Source organism: Sphaeramia orbicularis, chromosome 9 (genome assembly GCF_902148855.1).
Source record: "Sphaeramia orbicularis chromosome 9, fSphaOr1.1, whole genome shotgun sequence".
NCBI classification, from domain to species: domain Eukaryota; kingdom Metazoa; phylum Chordata; class Actinopteri; order Kurtiformes; family Apogonidae; genus Sphaeramia; species Sphaeramia orbicularis.
In genome coordinates this window covers 31500511-31520920 of record NC_043965.1, presented here as the reverse complement: position 1 = coordinate 31520920, position 20410 = coordinate 31500511, and the positions used below count along the sequence as shown (strand labels likewise).

The 20410-nt window shown below is 40.6% G+C and overlaps 1 protein-coding gene across 2 annotated transcripts in view; it reads right to left on the bottom strand.

Annotated features, from left to right (window-relative positions):
- Window positions 1–2973: 2973 nt before the first annotated feature.
- tcf7l1b (transcription factor 7 like 1b) overlaps window positions 2974–20410 on the bottom strand; it is a 31916-nt gene continuing 14479 nt past the window's right edge. The window contains exons 4-12 of one of the 2 annotated variants that reach the window (XM_030144341.1): window positions 15832–15915; window positions 8642–8777; window positions 7582–7684; window positions 6979–7062; window positions 5116–5259; window positions 4825–4987; window positions 4622–4729; window positions 4467–4518; window positions 2974–3891 (exon numbers count right to left, since the gene is read on the bottom strand). In XM_030144341.1, the coding sequence (XP_030000201.1) occupies window positions 3413–3891; window positions 4467–4518; window positions 4622–4729; window positions 4825–4987; window positions 5116–5259; window positions 6979–7062; window positions 7582–7684; window positions 8642–8777; window positions 15832–15915 (1353 nt within the window). In that variant the 3' untranslated portion in view covers window positions 2974–3412. The remainder of the gene's footprint in view (window positions 3892–4466; window positions 4519–4621; window positions 4730–4824; window positions 4988–5115; window positions 5260–6978; window positions 7063–7581; window positions 7685–8641; window positions 8778–15831; window positions 15916–20410) is intronic. The other variant, XM_030144342.1, reaches the window with a different exon arrangement.

Below are 20410 nucleotides of genomic sequence, written 5' to 3'. Positions count from 1 at the left end.
CAGTATGCATGAAAGGGTTAAGGCATTTTTTCCCCATAGTCATGTACAGAGGTGCTTTCAGTGGTTTTAACTGCTCAGTTTTCATGGTTTCCTAATTTAATACTTAATTCACTTCCCTTTAATTGGTGGGAACATTTTTGTTGTAGTTCCCCTTACCCATAATACAACTAAATATTCAGGAACAGATACAATTCTCTTTCAATCACTTCCCACTGAGCATAAAGTCCATCTATTGGTACGTGGTCAAGTCACTGAAATAATGAAGAGAGCTCCATGGTAATTAAACAGTACCTATAATATTCCCACAATCCTTAATGTCACTTAGTTACACATGGAAACAGACAGTACAGCGTATGTTATGTTGTGATACATAAGTGTGTAGGCTTTTCTAACAAGTTGCCACGGGAGACCTGGAGGAGGCGTTTTTTCGTTGCCATTACTGCCCCCCACTGGCTAGATGATGGTATGATGGAGGTATTTCCATGAGACAAAGTAGCTGTGTCAGTATTTAACCTCCTCAGCAGATGGCGGTATGAATGCAGTTTTTAAAAATGACAGGAACAGATAATGAGACCAAATTGCTTCACGTGTAACACAACTTCTATCTATTCCCCTACGATAACATTACATATATGAAGTTATTATGGTATGCCATTTCTTTAACTGTGATTATTAACACAAAAATCACTAAACCGTATTGCTAAGTGGTTAAATACATAAATACATGTAGAAAACTGACAACTGAAGTGCAACAACTTGTGAGACAAGATAATCATCAAAATGGTAATTGAGGGTGTTTTACATCTCAGCTGGGTGCCAGAGACCTATGGGTTGTTGTAATGAATATGTCTTAATTGTGGCAGGCTATTTGACATTTGAAAAGTCCAATGATCCCTCTCATTCTTGACACCCATTTGCATTTCCATCTTTAAGGTCAAATGGGTATGAATAATACATTAAGGAGGTTCTTAAGCTCACAGCCAGCCATACCTACTTTCACAAAGGCACCAGCTGAGACTTGCTAAGCCGTGTTGAATGTTACAGAAACAATCAATTAATATCACTTTAGGACACCAAATGTGACGCAAACGCAGCATCCGGTTATTAGTAGAAATATAAGGTCATGGATGCAGTGGTCTTAATAGGATGAACCATTTCTGTAATCTAAACCCAGACATAACATGAAGCCATAATCCAGACTAAATGCTATGGGTAGGTAATTTTATTTCAGGATTATTTAGTGATTGTTGGGACTTCCCAGAAGGCCACAGGCAGCTCTAGGTACGACTACCAGTGTGAACTATCAAAGGGTTAACCTGGAATAAATTCCAGATCAAAGAGAGGCTCAAAAAAGAAGCTTGGCAAGAGATTGGAAGAATTTAATGAGCAAAATTAACATGAATTAAATCTGACCTCGTGCTTACATGGCAGATGTTGAGTGGAGAAGCAACCAGATACATTATTACTGATAAATCATGGCATATTTCATTGAAAAGTGGAGCATGGGAATTACAGTTACATCCCTTTTGTTTCTGGTCTAGTATTCTTTTATGATACTTAATACACAGTCAGTTCTTGTACTTTTAAATCCTGTCTGCTCGTGTGCTCCATGTATACTTTTATCTGATATTTTATTGTTATATTTATGTTTTGACACAGATACCTTCAGCAAAGTAGCAATAAATAAAAGCAGGCACAGGTAGGGAAAAGTATTTACAAACTCTACCTGGAATAACCAGCACATTTGAAGTCATTCGCTTGGGGACTGAGTTTCATAATAAGGCTACTGTCTTAGGAGAAGTGAACATTGCGCTAGATGTATGGCCTTGAGGAGACAGATTTGCTGGCTGTTTTGACAACTCATTACCTGTAATTTCACTGACGGATCGGTGAAGTGGCTCCGAGTAGGCAGCCGTGGCACCAGACACTGTGGTTTGTGCCTGAAATGATGTAAGATAGAACGGCAAGAAAGCAAAGACTTATTATGGCTAATGATTGCTTAAAACAGAGTGGGGCAGACTGACATTTTGGTTCCTTGCTGAGGGGCCAAAATGTAAATGCATCCTCAGTCCACCTGCCTGCAGTTTTTAGACATCTGTCTGCAAAAAAGGCAGCTTTTGTCTTATCAAACTGCCCTTTGATTTTGCCATATCAGGAACAGTAAATGAAGAATGACTGTATGACTTTTGTAATCGGATTTAGGTCATTATGAAGATAGTTATTGTAGCACGAAATGCTGAATAGACGCAATTCCATAGTTAAAATGTCCCCAACTCAGTGGGTGCAGAGATGTCAGTGCGCTCGTCCAGGCCAGTCCCCCTGCTTCGACATAATTGGTCCATCCCTGGCACTACTCCTCATCTCCAAAGCCACCAAAAACTGTAACCTACCTTGTGTATTTTTCACTAATTGAAATGCCTAATGAGGTCCCAGGGGCTCCATCCCATTACCTCTGAGTTAATTAAAGCCTAAGCAGCATGCCAAATGGTGAATAAAGATGCAGTAAAAGTGCAAAAGGAACAGGGAACCCTAGCAAACCCGGTTCAATACGCTGGGATAGGGCTGACCTGCTTTTTTGTCATTGTTACGGGATGCTTTATTTGAAGAAGCAGCAGATGTCTATTATTTTTTTATTTGTATTTATTTTGGGCTTTAAGTTTTGTTACCCTGGTTGAGGCTCTCATTTTCCAGTGTGGTTAACCCAGTTCTGCTTTATTAAACATTAAATTCCTTTCCACCAACGGCAAGATTTTATGAAGATGTTCCCTGATAAAAAACTGTAGCGTAATACAACAGATGCTTAAAAGAGGCAGGTGTGTTCAGGGCTTAAATAAAATTATACTGTTCATTTAACTCATGCAGAATACCTACAAAAGACTTGTAAGACTTGTACCTTGTGGTCACTAATATTAGTCCAGACTACATTATTTTATTATTTAATGGCAAAAACACGTCATTAAATCTGAAAAAACAGAGAGACATTTGTTTTAAGAAACAATTTCAAATGTTTATTTAACATGTCAAAGAAGGGGCACACACTTGTGAATTAAAAAGGGGGCAGCAATTATTGGCCAGTACTATGACTTAAACTTAATACTAACATTAATCAGGTTTTGGCTAAAAAGAAAATTTGTTTTTGTTCCTTTTTGTTTTTATAAAGAAATGTTATGTACATTGGTTCTTTTATACAAGAAGTTCATTGGATAAATGCATCAAAAAGAAACCAGTTCTGCAGTAAACTTTACAAAAAATACATTTTGTTTCATTGAGAGATGTAGAAAAGGAGACAGTCAAATATTGACCAATAATATTTCTTCCTTTTCATTATTTAGAAAAAAAGTTGTTCTAATACCTATTTTAAAGAAAAAGCAATATACAGCACAATAAATGGGAGAAAATTGTGTTTGTGGACTCATTCAGTTGGTTTGGTAACCAAAGAGAGAGGCTGTGACTGGAACAGGGCATGATGGGAGTGAAGGGCTGCCTGATGAAAGGGGGATGGAGGAGAGAGCATGGAGGGGTGCAGAGAGGTGAAGGGGATTGGCCGGGTGAGGATGGGTGTGGTCGACTGGCTACCTGAAGTACCAATGGGGATGGAGAGAGCATGTTGGGAAGAAGAGGAGGAAGAAGAAGAAGAGGAGGAGGATGAGGATCCAGAAGCCTTCCCAGGTATGGAGAAATGATGGTGCATGCGTCCCTCTGGTTTGGTAGTGAGCGATAACGGCTGGGCCTGTTCGGAGTGAGTGGCGGCGGGAGCAGCTGGGGAGGCCAAGGCTGCGGAGGGAGTAGCCGGCGAGTCCAGCATGCTGCCGTGGGATGAAGCAGGGCTGTCACACATCTTCTCTGAGGGCAGATACTGCACGCACTGCTTTTTGCTTCTTATCGAGAAGTCTGGGGAAAGCAATGGAAAAAGAGAAGAAGCTGAATTATGGATCTGTTGCTGGCTTAAAATCTGGTCCAAGTCCCTCAATGCTGTCAGTGACTGAAATGAACAGATGATTATTAAAACAGTGAAAACGGCAGCAGTGAGTGGAAGCTCTGAAACAACATATACACTTAAAATAACTTGGAAAAATGGAAAAACTGAAGAGAATGAAATAAGATGGTGAATATACTCAGATGGTATGCATATATGATGAAAACACAAACTATACATCAAAATATCAATATATGGAAATCTGTCTTATTTTGGGCAAGCTGCAGTTGTTTTTCTATTGTACAACAACGGACATACCTGCCACTATTAGCACTGAACCTCATAAGCTGCTTGTTAAAACAAAGAAGCAGGGAAAGATGTTAGTGTTAGTAAAAGACAGAATGCAAACCATAACAGCTAGCTAAATAAATAAATGAGCACGTAAAAGGTGCAGTGTCACAGGAGGATCCTAATGTCTCCACAGTTTTTCTTGTTCATGTTAGAGAAGAAAAGATGACAAATCTGGCAATCTGGAGGAAGAATCTCTTACCTTCTGGTTTTGAGTCCGGCTTATTCTCTCTCTTCCTCTTTTTCCGCTTTCCCTGCACAAAGAAAATGTATTTAGAAGACGGTCCAGCGTCACAACGAACTGCTACGATGAACAGTCATATCTGCCGCAGAGACAGATAGTAATGTCCTACTCACGTAGTTATCTCGTGCTGACCATCCAGGATAGAGCTGGGAGTGGAGTTGCCTCTCTTTTCTGGCCAGCTCATAGTATTTGGCTTGCTCCTCTCTCGACAGGGAATGCCACTGTGGACAAAAGAAACATGATATCAAAGAACTGGTTAACACACACACACATCGGGAAAAGCTCACCCCCACATATTTTTCTCTGTGCTACTTACCCGTCTTCCAAGGATCTGGTTGATGGCTGCGCTCTCTTTCAGAGTGCACTCTGCCACTACTTTGGCTCTCATCTCCTTCATATACAGCATGAAAGCGTTCAGGGGCTTTTTGATATGAGGCTTCTTGTCTTCTTCTTTCTTAGGAGGAACGGGCGATTTTCTGCTGAGCAAAACCATTAAAAGGATAGCGTCAGTAAACTGCGACTGGTTTACAAGCACTGGTAAATTACAGCAAACTAAATTGTAAAACAAAGCTGTAACAATGCACACAACTATTTTAATTGTTCTTACGCATGCATTGAGGGGCTGAGGTTGTCAGTGCTTGGCTCCTGCTTGATGGCCGGGGAGACGATGGCCGGATGGGGAATGCCAGTCTGATGGAGGCTGTGTGGAGGCGGCGTCACCATATGAGGGGAGAAACGGCTGGACACCAAGCTGGGGATTAAAGTGGGCAACATTTTAACAAAATGTTTAGGTGTGAACCTTTGCTAATCTAATGAGAAATGATTTTGCTAACTTGTCAAATAAGTGCCCTGCCTTACCCTTCACTGTGCACACTGTGTCTGTCTAGACGAATTCATACACACAATGAGTTACATGCTTGCTTTTTGTGCAAATAAAGACTTTTTCAAAAGCCCCTTTATTCAGCAATGGCTGGAGAAAAGTGAAGTGTGTTGTTACCATGGTGACCACATGGCCGTGACACCTGAAACCACTTTCCTTACCACGTTCCAGACCGTGGAGAGTGTTCTCACAGCCATCCAGACAGAACACCTTTACAAAGTATCTCTCTCAATTTCCAATTGTTAATACAATGGAGCATTGTAAATGACAAAGGGGAAAATTAAGCTCCATACCCCTATATAACACACGCTAGTTAAAGTTAGATTAGAAAAATCCTGTTTTAAATAGAAATGTATCAGTGCACAATATGGCCTTGTATTCACTGAGGTATGCTCAGGGTCATCAGCTTTACCTCATGATGCACACAGTGACTTGGTGTTTTGTAGGTTGGCTTTTTCTGGTACTTTCTAAACTGTCAGTGGTGAAGATCAGATCACAGATGTGCAGGCAAACAGTTAAATGCTTGTACTAGCTCAATCAATAGTCAAGATTTGACTATGAACTCTTATCTGAACTACAGACTGTAAGGATAGTCTAAATACACTTAAAATTGATGAAGATGACTATTGTACCCTACTGAAAATTTTCACATTTCTGATTCACTAAATAATTTATATTGTATAAACATAGAAACATTAAAAAACACACTCATACATATCCTAATGTTCTCTGAATAATCACTCAGTGCTGTTGAGTCCACCATCACAGACCAAGATACACAAGGAAAAAATACAGTTAAATTATTAATTAAATGCACTTCTCGTTACAGTATTTATATTGCTGTAACATGATCTCATTATTCCTGGTGCCAGCTTAAAGTGGATATTGTGTTAACTGTTACAATATTAATAGACTGTTTTTAACGCACTAAAAGTAAATAAACTTTCAGTAATTTGGTTGGTTAATAAATGCGGAAGGTATGTTGTTAGGATGAAGCTACACATGCTATTGAGCACAGAGACGCCTCTGAATATTTCATTTCATACTAACACCGGAAGAGTCTCTACAAATCTGTCCAATTTTGACAGAGGGTCAGGGGTTTATTCAGATGGGACGTGCAGCTTCATATGAGCTTTGATTTGTCCTACTCGATTCACTCCCCTTTCATCTCTATGTATATGTGTGTGTGTTGTAGAGTGGAGTGGCTCAGAGCACTGGCTTGACCAAAGAACAGTTCTGAGAGAAAAGACAGGAGAGGAGGACTGAATGTACACAAAACTTGTCAGAAGTGTAAATTATGTTATTTAAACTTGATCCATATCACAAATTAAAGGGACCTGGCAGATGAGATGATAAAGCCTCCTTCTGAAGAACTGTGCTTGCAATTTTCCTAAAAGTGTTGTGGAAACGGTTGAACAATACATACAATGGAACTCTAAACCTGCACACCAGCCATTTGTTTTACCTATTGTTTAAAAAGGCTGGCAAAAAAAAGCAGGAGAAATGTGATTACAGCATGTCATAGAAGCAGCAGATATTAAATGTCTCCCTTTGGGAAGATGGGGGTGTTGCTGAACATGATCCTCTCACCTGGACATGGATGCATTCATTGCGAGTGCTGGATAGGGGTGACGGAATCCCCCTGGAGGGATGGAGTACATGGGCTGGCCCTGCCTGAGAGACAGAGGGAGACAAAGTAAGGGAAAGCTCTAGTGTGAAGTGGATCAAACACAGCTGACAGCTAACCCACCAGCACTAATCCCCTACTCATCAACTCAAATCCCCTGCTTTGGGAACAGCACCGTCCAAATTGATTACAAGACCCGTAGAAAAACCTATAAACGTTCATAAATTCATTCCGGTAAACTCAAATGTGTCAATATAGTATTATTCTTTCCGATACGATTTACAAGCAGACAAGGAAACATGGAGCCCAAATTTCATCAATGTTTGTTTTTTGCTAAACTGGTCATGTTCTTGACTTAAATGTAGTTTAAAACCTACAGTTTTACAAATGCTATCCTGGTATAAGTAATGTTTCCAAATGGTCACTAAGCCTAAAACATTCATGTGAAAAATGTGATATCCTCATGTTATAGTACTGAGAACATAATTATTAAAACAAAACAAAACAAAAAAAAACCCAAAATAAAATAATATCAATAATTTTTAGTGTTAATGAGGCCAACTTACTGTGGCATGAGCCAGCCCAGAGGATGAGCGATCGAACCGACAGCTCCAGGAGACAGTGGATAATATGGGGAGAGCTCTGATGGGTGAGGTGTTCGAGGAATACCTGTAAATTTCACACACAGGAAACCGACTTTAAAATGAAGCACATAACTGCTGAGGTGTCATTTTATTTTCATTAAAAATAATATAAAAATACATTGAATATCCATTTATTGAAGTACTCTACTCAATACATGTGTTCATCCCCTGAAGGCTTGAAGGGTAGTAGTATAAATATTGCGGTCAGATTCATCTCACAGTGTACCGACAGTGTATCCAAGTTTCAAGGTTGAAAACATAAGGAAAATATCCATAGAAACCTCTCAAACCAAACCAGCCTAACATCATCCCCTTCATCCACTCATATACACAGAACATTGCAGTTGGTTATAGTTTTGTGGCTAAATACACCATATCCTTCTCAGGCACGACTCTGTTAAGCTAAGAAAATAGGAATGAGTAAAGACTGAGCACCAAATGACTATATCTACAACTTCAATGGATTATTTTTTTGTTTACAGTGGGTGTTTAAGTGGGGAATACTGGGTTTTCTCTTTAGTGTCATTAGGAACCCTGAGGTGAATCAATACTCCTCTTTCTGTGGCATATTTATATTTATGGCAGTGGGGAAAAAAACTCCCTGTTACCCAAAAATTTGTTAAAAAAAAAAAGCTTGCTTGAGGTTGTCTGCTTTATTTTCAATGCACACAATGGGAGACAAAAACACCTTTTCTGTGTAACTCCTGAACATTTCATTCACATGGTTGGTCAGCTGTTTCCCTAGCATCTTCTCTGATAATCCTATAACGCACAAAAATAAGACATGTGCCAGCAACATTTAGTGTAGACATATGTGGAGATGAAAATTATTCTTCAATGACATCACATTTTTTTCCTCTCCAAACCAGATGGAAACATGCGTAATTAACATTTTGTCCTTTTTCTTTGTGACTTTTGAAAACTGCTGTCGCTTGACACTTCTATGAAAATGCAGCCAATGTCTATCCATGAACCACTTTACCTGTCTTTGGATCAAGAATCTCTGGGGAGAGGTGTGACGGCGGCGTGCCAGGGGTGAAGTGTTCATTGCTGTAGGTGATGAGTGGCGTCAGAGGGTGAACATGGTGGGCATGCTGCACCACTGGAACTTTATTGGACTGTTAATGGAGAAAAACAAGAACAACAGGAACACATTTTTTATGAGCGAGGTGTAAAAACAGCAACACAATATCCATCTTTGTAACACATTACTGCTACTACTCCCATAGATGAAACATGAATTCTACTAATCTATACTGTTGATCATTGTTTAAAAGACCTGCATTGAATTAACAGGGCTATCATGAGTGAATGCCCTCCATGGTAAACATCACAGTCCGTGCATGTGACCATGCCTGTGATGCAATCTGGATGAGCACCAAGGAACACTAAAAAGCCTTGCAGACACATGCCAAGACCATTACGGTCATTTAGTTGAGGAGAAAACTGTTTGTTCAGTCCAACAAAAAAAAAAAAAAACAACAGTGCCACCAAGTCCAAAAGTCACACCAGCAACCCACAAACAAACACAATCAGGGTAAGGTAAACTAAATGCCTATAAACAACTGGAGGCATCATCTCCTTCTCAGTCTGAAAGCAGCAGTTTAATGGATGTCTAAGAAACATGACTGGATCACACACTGATCTGCAAATTATACTATTGTTAAATATTTCAATTCTGTACAACTAAGAACAAAAATCAGAGGCACTTTTACTTTTACTACTGCTCAAACTGTTGTTAGTTGCATCAAAAAACCCTCAATGGTCAACTGAATGAGTGCATTACGTTTGCAAGAACTGTCCTGCTTTATGATGACTATGAGGATGATGAAGACAATAATAATAATAACCAGCGTCTCTACTTTCATTAGGCAGCACTCAGCTCCGCAGTAATTTCCCCTGGCTGCCTTGCTGAATGGAGCACTTGTTGGCTCAACTTGTCACATGGGAGGGTCAAGGGGTGGGGGGGGAGAAAGGAGTCTTGTTCCTCCAGGCTAACCTTTCTTCAATATCCCTCCCCACCCCCTTCTAAACCTCTCGTCTCTCCAACGTGGTCTGCTCGGGAACAAGGTTTGCATTGAGACTTCTGTACACTCTCTTACTTCACGATGCTTTGGATTGTTCCAAATTTTAGCCATGCTTTTTTCTGCCACTTTTTTAAGGAAGGTCCAGCCTTTCCTCCTTTTAAATCTTTTGCAAATTGGTTTCTCCCATGTCTGAAGCACGCTTTGATTCTGGTAATGCCAGATGGAGTGAAGAAAATATTTACTGGTGTTAAACAAGACTATATTAAGATCACTTTGCCCAGAACCCTTTTGATTCCTCCAGACCTGGAGCACATAAGGTCAATGCATATGATGCATAGATAACACGCTTTTCATATCCAACATAAAAAAGACTTTGATTAAGCTTCATGGCAGCAATAATGTTGACTTTGTGCAGATGAAATCCCAGGTCCCACATGTCATGTATATTTGAGTTGTGCTTTGTTGTTCTACTTCATGTACAATGTGCCTGAATTTTCCCTATATTGTGAGGGCTGTTTGAGACCTCTAGACCTGGGTGCCAACATATTTTGGGAAGCAGTTCACTGAGAATTTAAAATGATGTATATTCATTATTCATATTCTGGAATACGCCAATCGTGTGCTCCAAACATATTTCTAAGTTCGAAGGCTCTAGTTTCAGCTCCAGGCTGCCTCTCACTAAAGCAGATCATCGAAGGCTGAAGTAAATAAATACATAGGTCGTACATATGCCAAACTATTTTGGCCTGCCCTACCTGCCTCAGATATCTACCATAAACAACATACATAACATAAAAATACAACAACATAAAAAAACAACCACTTTAAATCAGAACATTTTTAAATTAAAATAATCTAAATAAATATGACTATTGAAATATATTTAAAGGGATAAAAATTGTAATGACAAATTGAAAATCAACACTAATCATGTTTTACGACTAAACACTGATGAATGTCTTCCTTCACTTGCTTTATGTGGGGCAGTAATATTTCTCCAGCCATGACAACTTCATGCAACTGGTGTAATAAGGAAACCACATGGAACATGAGCTGTGTTTTAAATATAAACAACATCTACGTGATAGGACGGATAAAGAGGCACCTGGAACCAGATGGTGTCCACATCGAAGCTCAGAAATCATGCTCCTCACATAGATCGGCCTGTTGCAAACAGGTCTGCAGTTTCTCGTGCCTCTGAGCTAGCGAGTAATAACATTTATGACTGATCATAGTACAACTCAAAATTGTAACAGGAGGATTTCAAGGGGAAAAAAAACAGCAAAAAGTTGCTGAGGCGGTGTAGAGAAAAGATGTCTGTCTCTTAAGAGGTTCTGAAGCTAAAAAGGCCGAGGTGGCAGTACCTCGCTTGGCTGTCCAACTTGGAACGCTGCTAAGAAAAGCACAGTCCTTGGTCAATGTGGGTGGAGGGGTGGATTTCATTCAAGCAAACATGTTTTTGGATCCTGCACATCTGAATTGAATTACTAGGCAAACAGCCGATGGGGAAGAGAGCTTAGAACAAACTGAATAACCCCGCAGCTTTGTGTGTCTTTATGTTAGGCGATTCTGGGTGGGAGGCTCAGAGGCCTTTCAAAACTTCAGGAAAGACAGAGGGTGAAAAGAATGCCAGGCATGCTGAGAAATCCAAGCCTTGTTTGTCAACGCCAACAGGAAGCGGACGTGAGAGGGGACTGACCGTGTCATATGTCTTTAAAATCAACCACACCAGAACTATGCCATCCATCAGACATTACGTTTGCTTTACCTCTGGTCATCGCCTCTGATAAGGTCAATGGCAGTAATATTGTAGGTTAGAATAATACTACTGGAGTGAATATCCTCAAGGGTCATTAAATATACTCACAAAATCAGCAAAGCATGCATGCTCACAAACATAAACAGATCTCACTGGGATGTAACCTGTTTACATATATGTAACCCGCTAGCTACTGCCATATAGTACAAATATTTTCTGGGAAATCTGCAAACACATAAACAATATTGATTTCAAAATACATTTTTTATACTTAATATCACTCATGAACTCAGTCTGCAACCAAAATCTGAGCCTGTTCACTACAGAATTTGTCTGTAATCATAGCCCTGGTTCCTTATTCCATTCTGAAGAGGATCTTGTCTCTGCAGTGGCCCAGCAGGACTGCAGACCTTAGATCAGTATTCAGTTCAGTCTTTCCAAAGCCTTTGATTTCATGATGGATCCCGGTTGTTCACTGCCTAATGTAAAATGAGAAAATCTCACCGGACTACTAGTCAAAGGTCTGTAGCAAGAATATAAGCAAGTATATGTATTACTTTGAAGAAAATGAGCAGCATCTTTTTCACTTAATATCTGTGCTTCAAGTGTCGTACAATCCGAAGTTTAACACTGCACCAGACACATACAAAAAGACAAAAGGCATCTGTGGAATGCTTCGCTAGTCTTCACCACTTCAATTCACTTAAACAATTTGGTGACTAAGTGACTTATGACACGCTGACAGGACCAGGTCTCGCATTTTCCTTGATTACTCAAGACACTAACACAATATTGAGACAAAGATTGGGATTCTTCAGTCCCTGTCAAGTGCAGATCAGCCCATATTTGAGAGACTGAGTGAGAAGTGACCTGATAAGTAACTGAGGGGCAGACACTCTGGTCAGTTCTACCCCATTAGAGTCAGAGCTTCTTCTAATTCAGCGTAACAGTTGTAGTCAGTATAGACAGTAATGACAAAGAATAGACCCTATGAACAAATTACCACAAGTGACTGACTGAATGACCTCAGTGAGGGAAGAACGTAGCCTTGACATCATTATCAGTAGAGTGTTAATGAGTGTGAATCAGAGAATAGAGACGCAAATTGAAACAGCACCTCCTCTCCTCTCCTCTCCTCTCCTCTCCTCTCCTCTCCTCTCCTCTCCTCTCCTCGTCCAGCTCGGCCACTACTGATAGGCTGACAAGTTCAACATACTGCATCACCTGGCCCTGCAGCATCTTTGATGTATTATTCATTAGGAAGCAGCCCTCTGAACACAGGAGCTGAAATGGGGGTTTTTGGGGTGTCGTACATATCAGTGTGTGTCTGTGTGTGTGCATATGTGTGTGTGTGTGTGTGTGTGTGCTAGCGGGGCATGGTTTGCTCATACAGAAGCTTGTTCCCTTCTTCCCACTCCTCCCATCACACCACCACCACCACTATTACTACCAAAAGCAATACCAACTGAATGCTAAACAAACCTGTCTGTTGAATAATTGAGGATCTCAGGCCAGAGCAGGCTCTGATTAGCATACAGGCCTTATGGACCCAATCTGCACAGTGACAGGATGGTCTTTCCCTGGTCTTTCATATCTACTGAATTCTCTGATTTCTATTTAATCTCCCCTTCTCTTGCTCAGCGTGGTTAGAATTAGTAGGAATGTCAAATTACTATCTGCTCACTAAAATGATTGAAGTAATGTCTGCATGCATCTGTAAAAACATCCAATGACAGTGATAATAATTCTAATGATCAACATTGTCCTCATCTGGATCACTGTGATGCAGCTAGTCAATGATTTATTAATGTTACAGCAGGCCTCTCATCCAATGAAAAGTCTATAATAATATGCTTAGACACCATTTCCATAATATGTAATAGTATATATGCAGGATATCTCCACAGCTTTTTCAAATTGTGCTAGTCCATGATAAAAAAAAAAAAAAAAAAAAAAAAAAAACACGCAGTAACAATGTCAGATGTAACATATGACTGCAAAATGACTGCAGGAGTACAGGTCTGCTTCAGGAGCCCCTGCTGGTGTCTCCTCACTGCTTCTCCTTGGGTCTCTCTCTTGGTTCCTCTTGGCCAGTAATCCCTGGCCCCCCATGTGTGCCCATCCGCTCCCCCTGCTCTCATTAGTGCAGCGTTGGGGTTTGGGGAGCCTGCAGGCCTGGGGAGCCAGCCTGCTGCTCCCCTCCCACTCCCTCTCTACTCGGCTGGAGTAATGAGCACATAATCAGCCTGGCTCCCTGTCAGCAACAGCACACCAGAGGGGCATGTGGGCTCCTGGCCCAGAGTGGGGGGTAAGGGCACAGTGGGGTGTTTCACTTTCTATCCTCAGTGCCCAGGGTGCGCTGTACCTAATATTAAAGCTTTCCACTACACATCAAATGACCTTTTGCTCACAGGTCACCAGATCAAGCATTGTGACTTCCTCTTTTAGTTCACATAATGAAAGCAATTCCACTTTCATTGAACTTTCCTACCTTTTTACAGTGCTGTAAGATTCACATGCTACACCAGACCATAATGTTCATAAGCAATTACTATAATATGTAATCTAATTTTCTCTTTCAGAAAGTCTTTAACTAACCTGCATGAATTAAGTGGTTGGTTGGGATACATAATCATTAGACCTGTGCAGTGCAAATACAATGATGTAATGTTGAAGGTTAGCTTAATAGTGTGCACAGTCTCCTATAAAATGAAAAGTGTAGTTATAGTAGTTCATAGGAATAGAATGGAAGACCTTGAAAAAAAAAAAAAAGTTTTCTATTCAATGTGAGTATCTCCTCTGCCAGAACACAGTTTGATTCTTCACACAGTCAGTTTTCTATAAATGTCTCTATCTGTATTAACTTCTCTTGTTTAATGTCATTCAAGGAAATGAAGGCCAAACAAAAGAAAAGCATTACAGCCACATGAGAAGTAGCAAAAAGCAACCACTGAAGGACAGAACAGAAACAATCTGAGCCAACAACTCAACCTCCATCAAAGTGCTTTCAGTTCCTGTTTGTTATACTCACTGTTTTTACTTTAAAATGTTTAATCACTACTACTATTTAAAATAACACCTCTTATAGTGTTACATATTCTGCAAATTAATTATAACTAGTTTGTTGAATAAAATCTGACAAAGCAGCTTCTGTGTCTTTGCCAGCAGGGTCAGAAATAGGTCAGCATTTATTCTTACAGAAATCTTTAATTGGTTTGCATTGAGGCATAAGTCATTCCCAGATTCCCATGAGCAAACTCCATCCCCTTCACAACAGTTTCCCTTTTACTGCAGTCAATGAGGACTTTGTCATGTGCATCGCTGCGATTATGAGATCCAGAAAATCAACCACAAACTCAACAAGCATGTCTAGCCAGGATATGTAAGGTCAAGGGGCCGAGTCACAATGCTTCTTTTTGCTTAGGTGCAGTGACAGTGGCTTAACATAACTGCGATATGGCCGACCAGAAAAGGCCCAGATTACAGTCAAACAGCTGGGATGCAAGATATGTGCTCTTAGCCTCACACAACCCAGAGCCATGAAAAGATCTTATCTAATGTTTTCAATTCTGAACACACACCCATCAGCAAAACCACAAACCAAACAGGTCTGCTGAGGCCCCGCATTGTCTAACCAGAGTGAGACACCATCATGACTAGTTCACACCTGTGTGGGAAGACTGAGGAATAGCAAGGAGGTTCAAACCTCAGAGATTTATGGCAAAGACTACGTTATTGTGGAAAAGACAGACAGAAATGTAGAAAAGTGTGTTCAGCAGTTGGCCTCCGGGTGATGTGTGGAGTCTGGGGAAAATCTGAACATGGATGGATGGGAACTGGTAAATTTACATGCCCCATATAATGTAATTATTGTGAATAACCACGTTATGGTAATAGTTTGATGATAGCATTTATGTGCTTTGCAGTAAACTGATTCCCCCAATAAGCATGATTTGTTTGATAATTAAATTAATGTCCCGTAGGATGTAGCCTGGAGGAAACACCCAATTAGTGTCACAAAATAAGTGCGAGAAAATGGTATAACTACGCTGATGTTCACTATTTTTCACATATATGAAATCCCAGGGTGCCATAGTTCAGTCACTGTGTGAGTTATAACATGTACAATTTTGGCAGGGAATAACACATAAGAAACTGGTTTCCTTCATCCTTCATTTTTTGTTCTTTCAATGCACTAAATGAAAACCCAAAAAGTCTGACTAATGAGAGAGCTTTCTAAATAATCAATAAAGCTAAAGTAATGCAAAGACAAAAATCCCACATTATTAGTAATAAAATACACAGTGTTTACACGTGTCTGCAGTTATTGAGGTTGTGGCATCATCTGATCATAATCAATTTATTAAGATGATAATGTGTACTTACTAAATGCCCTGGGGTGGGAGAACGTGAGTCTTTTAATCCTGCAGATCCAGGGACATCCAAAAGAGGCCATTTCATCTGCAGATACTGTGGATAAAGAGTGAGAGAAGAGTATAAAACACTCAGGAGAAAGACAAGCACAGTAATAAAAACGCCCAATAAACATTCAGATATAATCATAAGATCTCATTTGTTGCACCCCAACACTTTTATTTGCTGTTATGGAGCTTTTGGAACTGCATGTTCTACTAAAGCATGCAAACTGCGATGAATGGTGTTGAGTCCACAGAGATCTCCAGCAGACACCTGTATGAGACCCACTTCACTGCTGGAGACAGACAGTGAGTTCTGGCACAGCGAACAGGGAGCAATGTGAACACATCGGACTGGTGGAGGACTGTGAAATTGCCGTTTGTCAAGGAAAAACAAGAGGCCAGCTGTGGGCGCCCATCGCTGAGCGGGTGGGAAGAGACAGCTGGAAGGAAGCCCCATTTACAGAACAGCGAAAGGCTGCCTGTGACTTGACGCAAACTCCTGTCTGTCCTTCTCAATTGTTTTGCCCTTTTGACCTGGTGCAAATCAGTCCCTCCCCTTTCTGTATCACTATTTTTACACATGTACAAAAGTTATCATCCAGGCTGATCTAAGTGTTTGTCTCTTCTATTTTGAAACAGATTTCTATCACAGTTGTCCTTTTTAAACACACTGCTGTGCCACGATGCAAAAAATGTTTGTGATGTATCACTCAATACAAGAAGCTCAGCATTCTTTTATTATTATTTTTATTTATTTTTTGTCCTTTAGCAATGGAGATAGCATGAAGTCAGAGTTCCAAAAGCACGGCTCAACCATCTGGTTTATGAATCAGTTTAAATACCGGATACAGCAGCTTGTCATGCATGTGGATTTTCTCCCTGGTACAATTTCAAATTAATTAAAAGGGTTTTATATGATAGGTTATGTTTGCTCATCCAGGCCGATGCGCTGCAGACACATCAGGCGAATTATAAATTTTGTCTCTAGGAATTATTTACACAATTTTACCATGTATCCCCTGCTACCACTGTGTAAAGTATACTATCCCATGTACCAGCATCTTGACAAACACACACACTGAATGATGGGAAAATGGTAAGCCACGCATAAAAAAATTACAAAATTAGTAAAGCGTGTGTTTTACATATATTCTTTGTCTACTTTTCAAAAGTTTCTTCAGAATAAATGATGACAAACAAGCAAACTGGTGGAGTCATTCAGGTTTTGATTTTTTAAAACTTCATTCATCACTCAGGGTTTGTAAAGAGGAAGGAAGCTTGGATGGCTGCGGGTTAAAAATGGAAAAGACATTATAGGAGGAGGGGGAAAAGGGAGAGGAGAAAAAAAACATTTTCAGGAATGAGTTTGTCGGAGCAGGCAGAGGGTATTGTTTCCTGACAGCTGGGGTCCAACAGAGCAGCGACGCAGGGGGAAGGGGACCCTTTTTCCCTTCGAAAAGGGGGGAAATTCTTGGAGTTGACATCAGCCCTCTTCATTTTCACTATACTGCTCAAGGCTGAATCGTAGGTTCCAACTAATGGGCCCAAGTCCATACAACTGTCAGGAGGCAGTTGCTTTTAGAGGCTGCTAGCTCCCTATTGAAACTTTACTCTGCTGTGTGCATGGTGCCTAATGAATGCTACTCTCCGGAGAGAAAATCCAAAACAATGCAGTTTCCTCTGTCTAATCTATGTCAATCATGAATCCTTCCACAAATGAAACAAGCGCTATTGTGAGCGTTTGGTCTAGCCCAGCCATGCCCACCCCTGCTCCCCCCCCCCCCCCCCCCCCCCCCCCCAATCCATCCCTTATTTGACAGCTTCTGCCAGGACTGAGGAACATGCCCCCAGGCACTTTTTCTGTGCGCCTACTTTTCTTTTAATTACCAGTGTGCCCTATGGAGCAACTGTTCACACACTCTGAAACAACCAACCAGGTAATGCCAGCCGCATACTGTCACATTAGCTCTTGGGCTTCTTACAGTCCAGACTAGAGCACACCACCTACTAACACATGAGAGGGAGAGGGAGGGTGTTTGGGTATATGAGTTGTTTCAGGAAACAAAAGCAAGCAACTGTGGGCCATACTGCTCCACAAAAACTTTCTGAGTCTCAATGTTACTGTATGAAAAAATGCAAGGGAAGAATTTAAAACAGTATGAGCTATGGAATAAGAGCCAGCACTTAAAATGGACACAGAGGTATGAAAAGTAATATTAAGACTAGATAAAATAAACAGGCCCAATTTATTTGAAACAAACTACATGACATTTTGTAATATTTTACACATACCCTCATGAAACAATTTGAACAGACATATGGTTAAAGCCCATAGCAATGTCTGTTTCAGCTTTGGTGCTGAAAGCTCTGGCAAATAGATTCAGACAGAGTACTGAAAGAAATGTGTAACTAAAGCAAAGTTTATCTGATCCATTTTCACAGCTCTCTAACTGTCTTCCAGCCTTCCCTGCTGCCTCCAGCACTCAGAATAGACATCAGTAGAATGTGCTACTTTTACAGGACCCAGATGCGACAAAGGTGGCAATGATGCCGCTGAAAATTTCCAAAAAGCTACACTGGAGCCCTTTGGTTTTTTGAACAGAGAGAATACAACATATGCTCTGGGGCATGTGGCCTGCCAGTGCTGGGTTCTAATTGTTACATTGCTCTCGTAGAGCAGAGGAAAACACAGCCAAGAGTCTTTGTCATCTCTGAAGTGTGTGGTGCCATACTGCAGGCCAACATCAGAGCACAGAGAAGAGACAGATGTCTGGACATTTGCTGTCAAACTAAGTCAGACACTCTGCCAAAAGGACAGAAAAAAAATCCCAAACTTTGCTAGTAACTATCTGCCTATTTCTGGGCAAAATGGAATCCGGCACTGAGAAGTCATAGACTGTCAGTTAGAGACAGGGTACAATCAAAAATAATATTAATAGAGTTAGAACTTTAGTAACTTTACTTATCCAGTTAGTAGGAGAAACTCAATATTTCCAAAACTGAGCAAAACTGGAACTTTCGAAAACTTATTATACGTGTATATTCCATGCTCTGACACTGATACTTAAGTCATTCAGTTATGGACACAACATTCAAGTTAAAACATGACTAAAAGAGTAAATATGTACGTAAAATGTATCAGCCTAGACAAAGACCAGTGCTTGTGAAATGCCTCTGCTCATCTTGTGGTGAATAGCGGAGAAGCAACAGGAATGCCTCCATGGATTGCTTCAGCAGATAATGTCAGTCACCTACTGTGTGGAGAACCCCTCCCCATTGTTTTCTTTTACCCCCCAACAGAAAACAAATGGGCCACACAGCTTGCTGTTTGGCTGAGGTGTTAATTATCGTCCCCTGCCCATATGAACAGCAACTTCAGACAATAGTCCTGTCAGGCCCCTGCACAGCAGTCCCTCCCCGGTTTGTTCTACTGATATCACCTGCTCATGCAGGGCCATTGACACCTCAACCTGATCTATGCATGAAACACAATTAAAGCTTTCATGACAAAGACAGTGTGATAAGTAGTCCCCGCCTTGTCTCAGAGTTTGCATTAAGACTCATTGTTTGGCAACATTAGAGGCAATTACATTGACAATTCTTAAGCAAACCTCAGCAGTCATTGTGCTAATTAGTGTGTAATTGACGGGGAAACGACAAGCACCTCATCTTCTCAGACCCACAATGCACTACAGGGCTACTGCTTTTTTTTTTTTTAATGGCGACTATATCCTATTATCTGGTCCACTATGAAATAAGGAGATTAGTCAAGGAGGAAGTTATTAATTAAAGAAATCTTTAAGAAAGGCAGAAAGCGAAAGACATACAAATACGATGATGGCAAAGGATCTGAAAGATTAAGAAAATCTGTTTCATCCACAGACAGCATGTGACCCTGGATGTTTTTGATCCCATGTGCAACAGTTGAGAAGTGCAATTAAAAACCAATTTCTTTAAGAAGACAATATATACAACTATCTAGTGCTAGACATTCTCTCTCAGTGCATTACTCATATTGGATATAAAGCCAGGTCTTTTGGTTTACGTTATATTAACCCTGAGAACGCTGTGCTCCTGCAGTGGAGATAACATACTGCTAATGGCTACCACATTTGAAGTGTCCATTAGCCCATAGAGGAATGAAGTTAAGTGACTATGACAGGGGCACTCCCTCAGTTTGCCGGGCCTCTATTGTGACCTGGTTGGTCGTCCTGCACTCTTATTCACAGCCTGTAAAAAAACTGGGTCAAAGGTCAGACATCCAGAGTGCTGTGGTTTCTATGGTAACTTGGCCTATTAAGGCCAGGCTCATTGGCCTCTTAACATGCTCTTGTACACAAAAGAACTATTAGTGCAAAGACGGAGAGAGGAGAGTGAAGAGGGGAGGCAGCATAAGGGAGGTCCACACAACACATCGTCAAGATTTTCAAGATGGTTCCACTCTCAGCCTGCAGTAGCAGCAATGTCAGTAATCAGAAGCAGAGTATAGAAAACACAGGGAAAAAGGTACTGAATGCTGATATCATGTAGAAATTTTAAAAAGTATA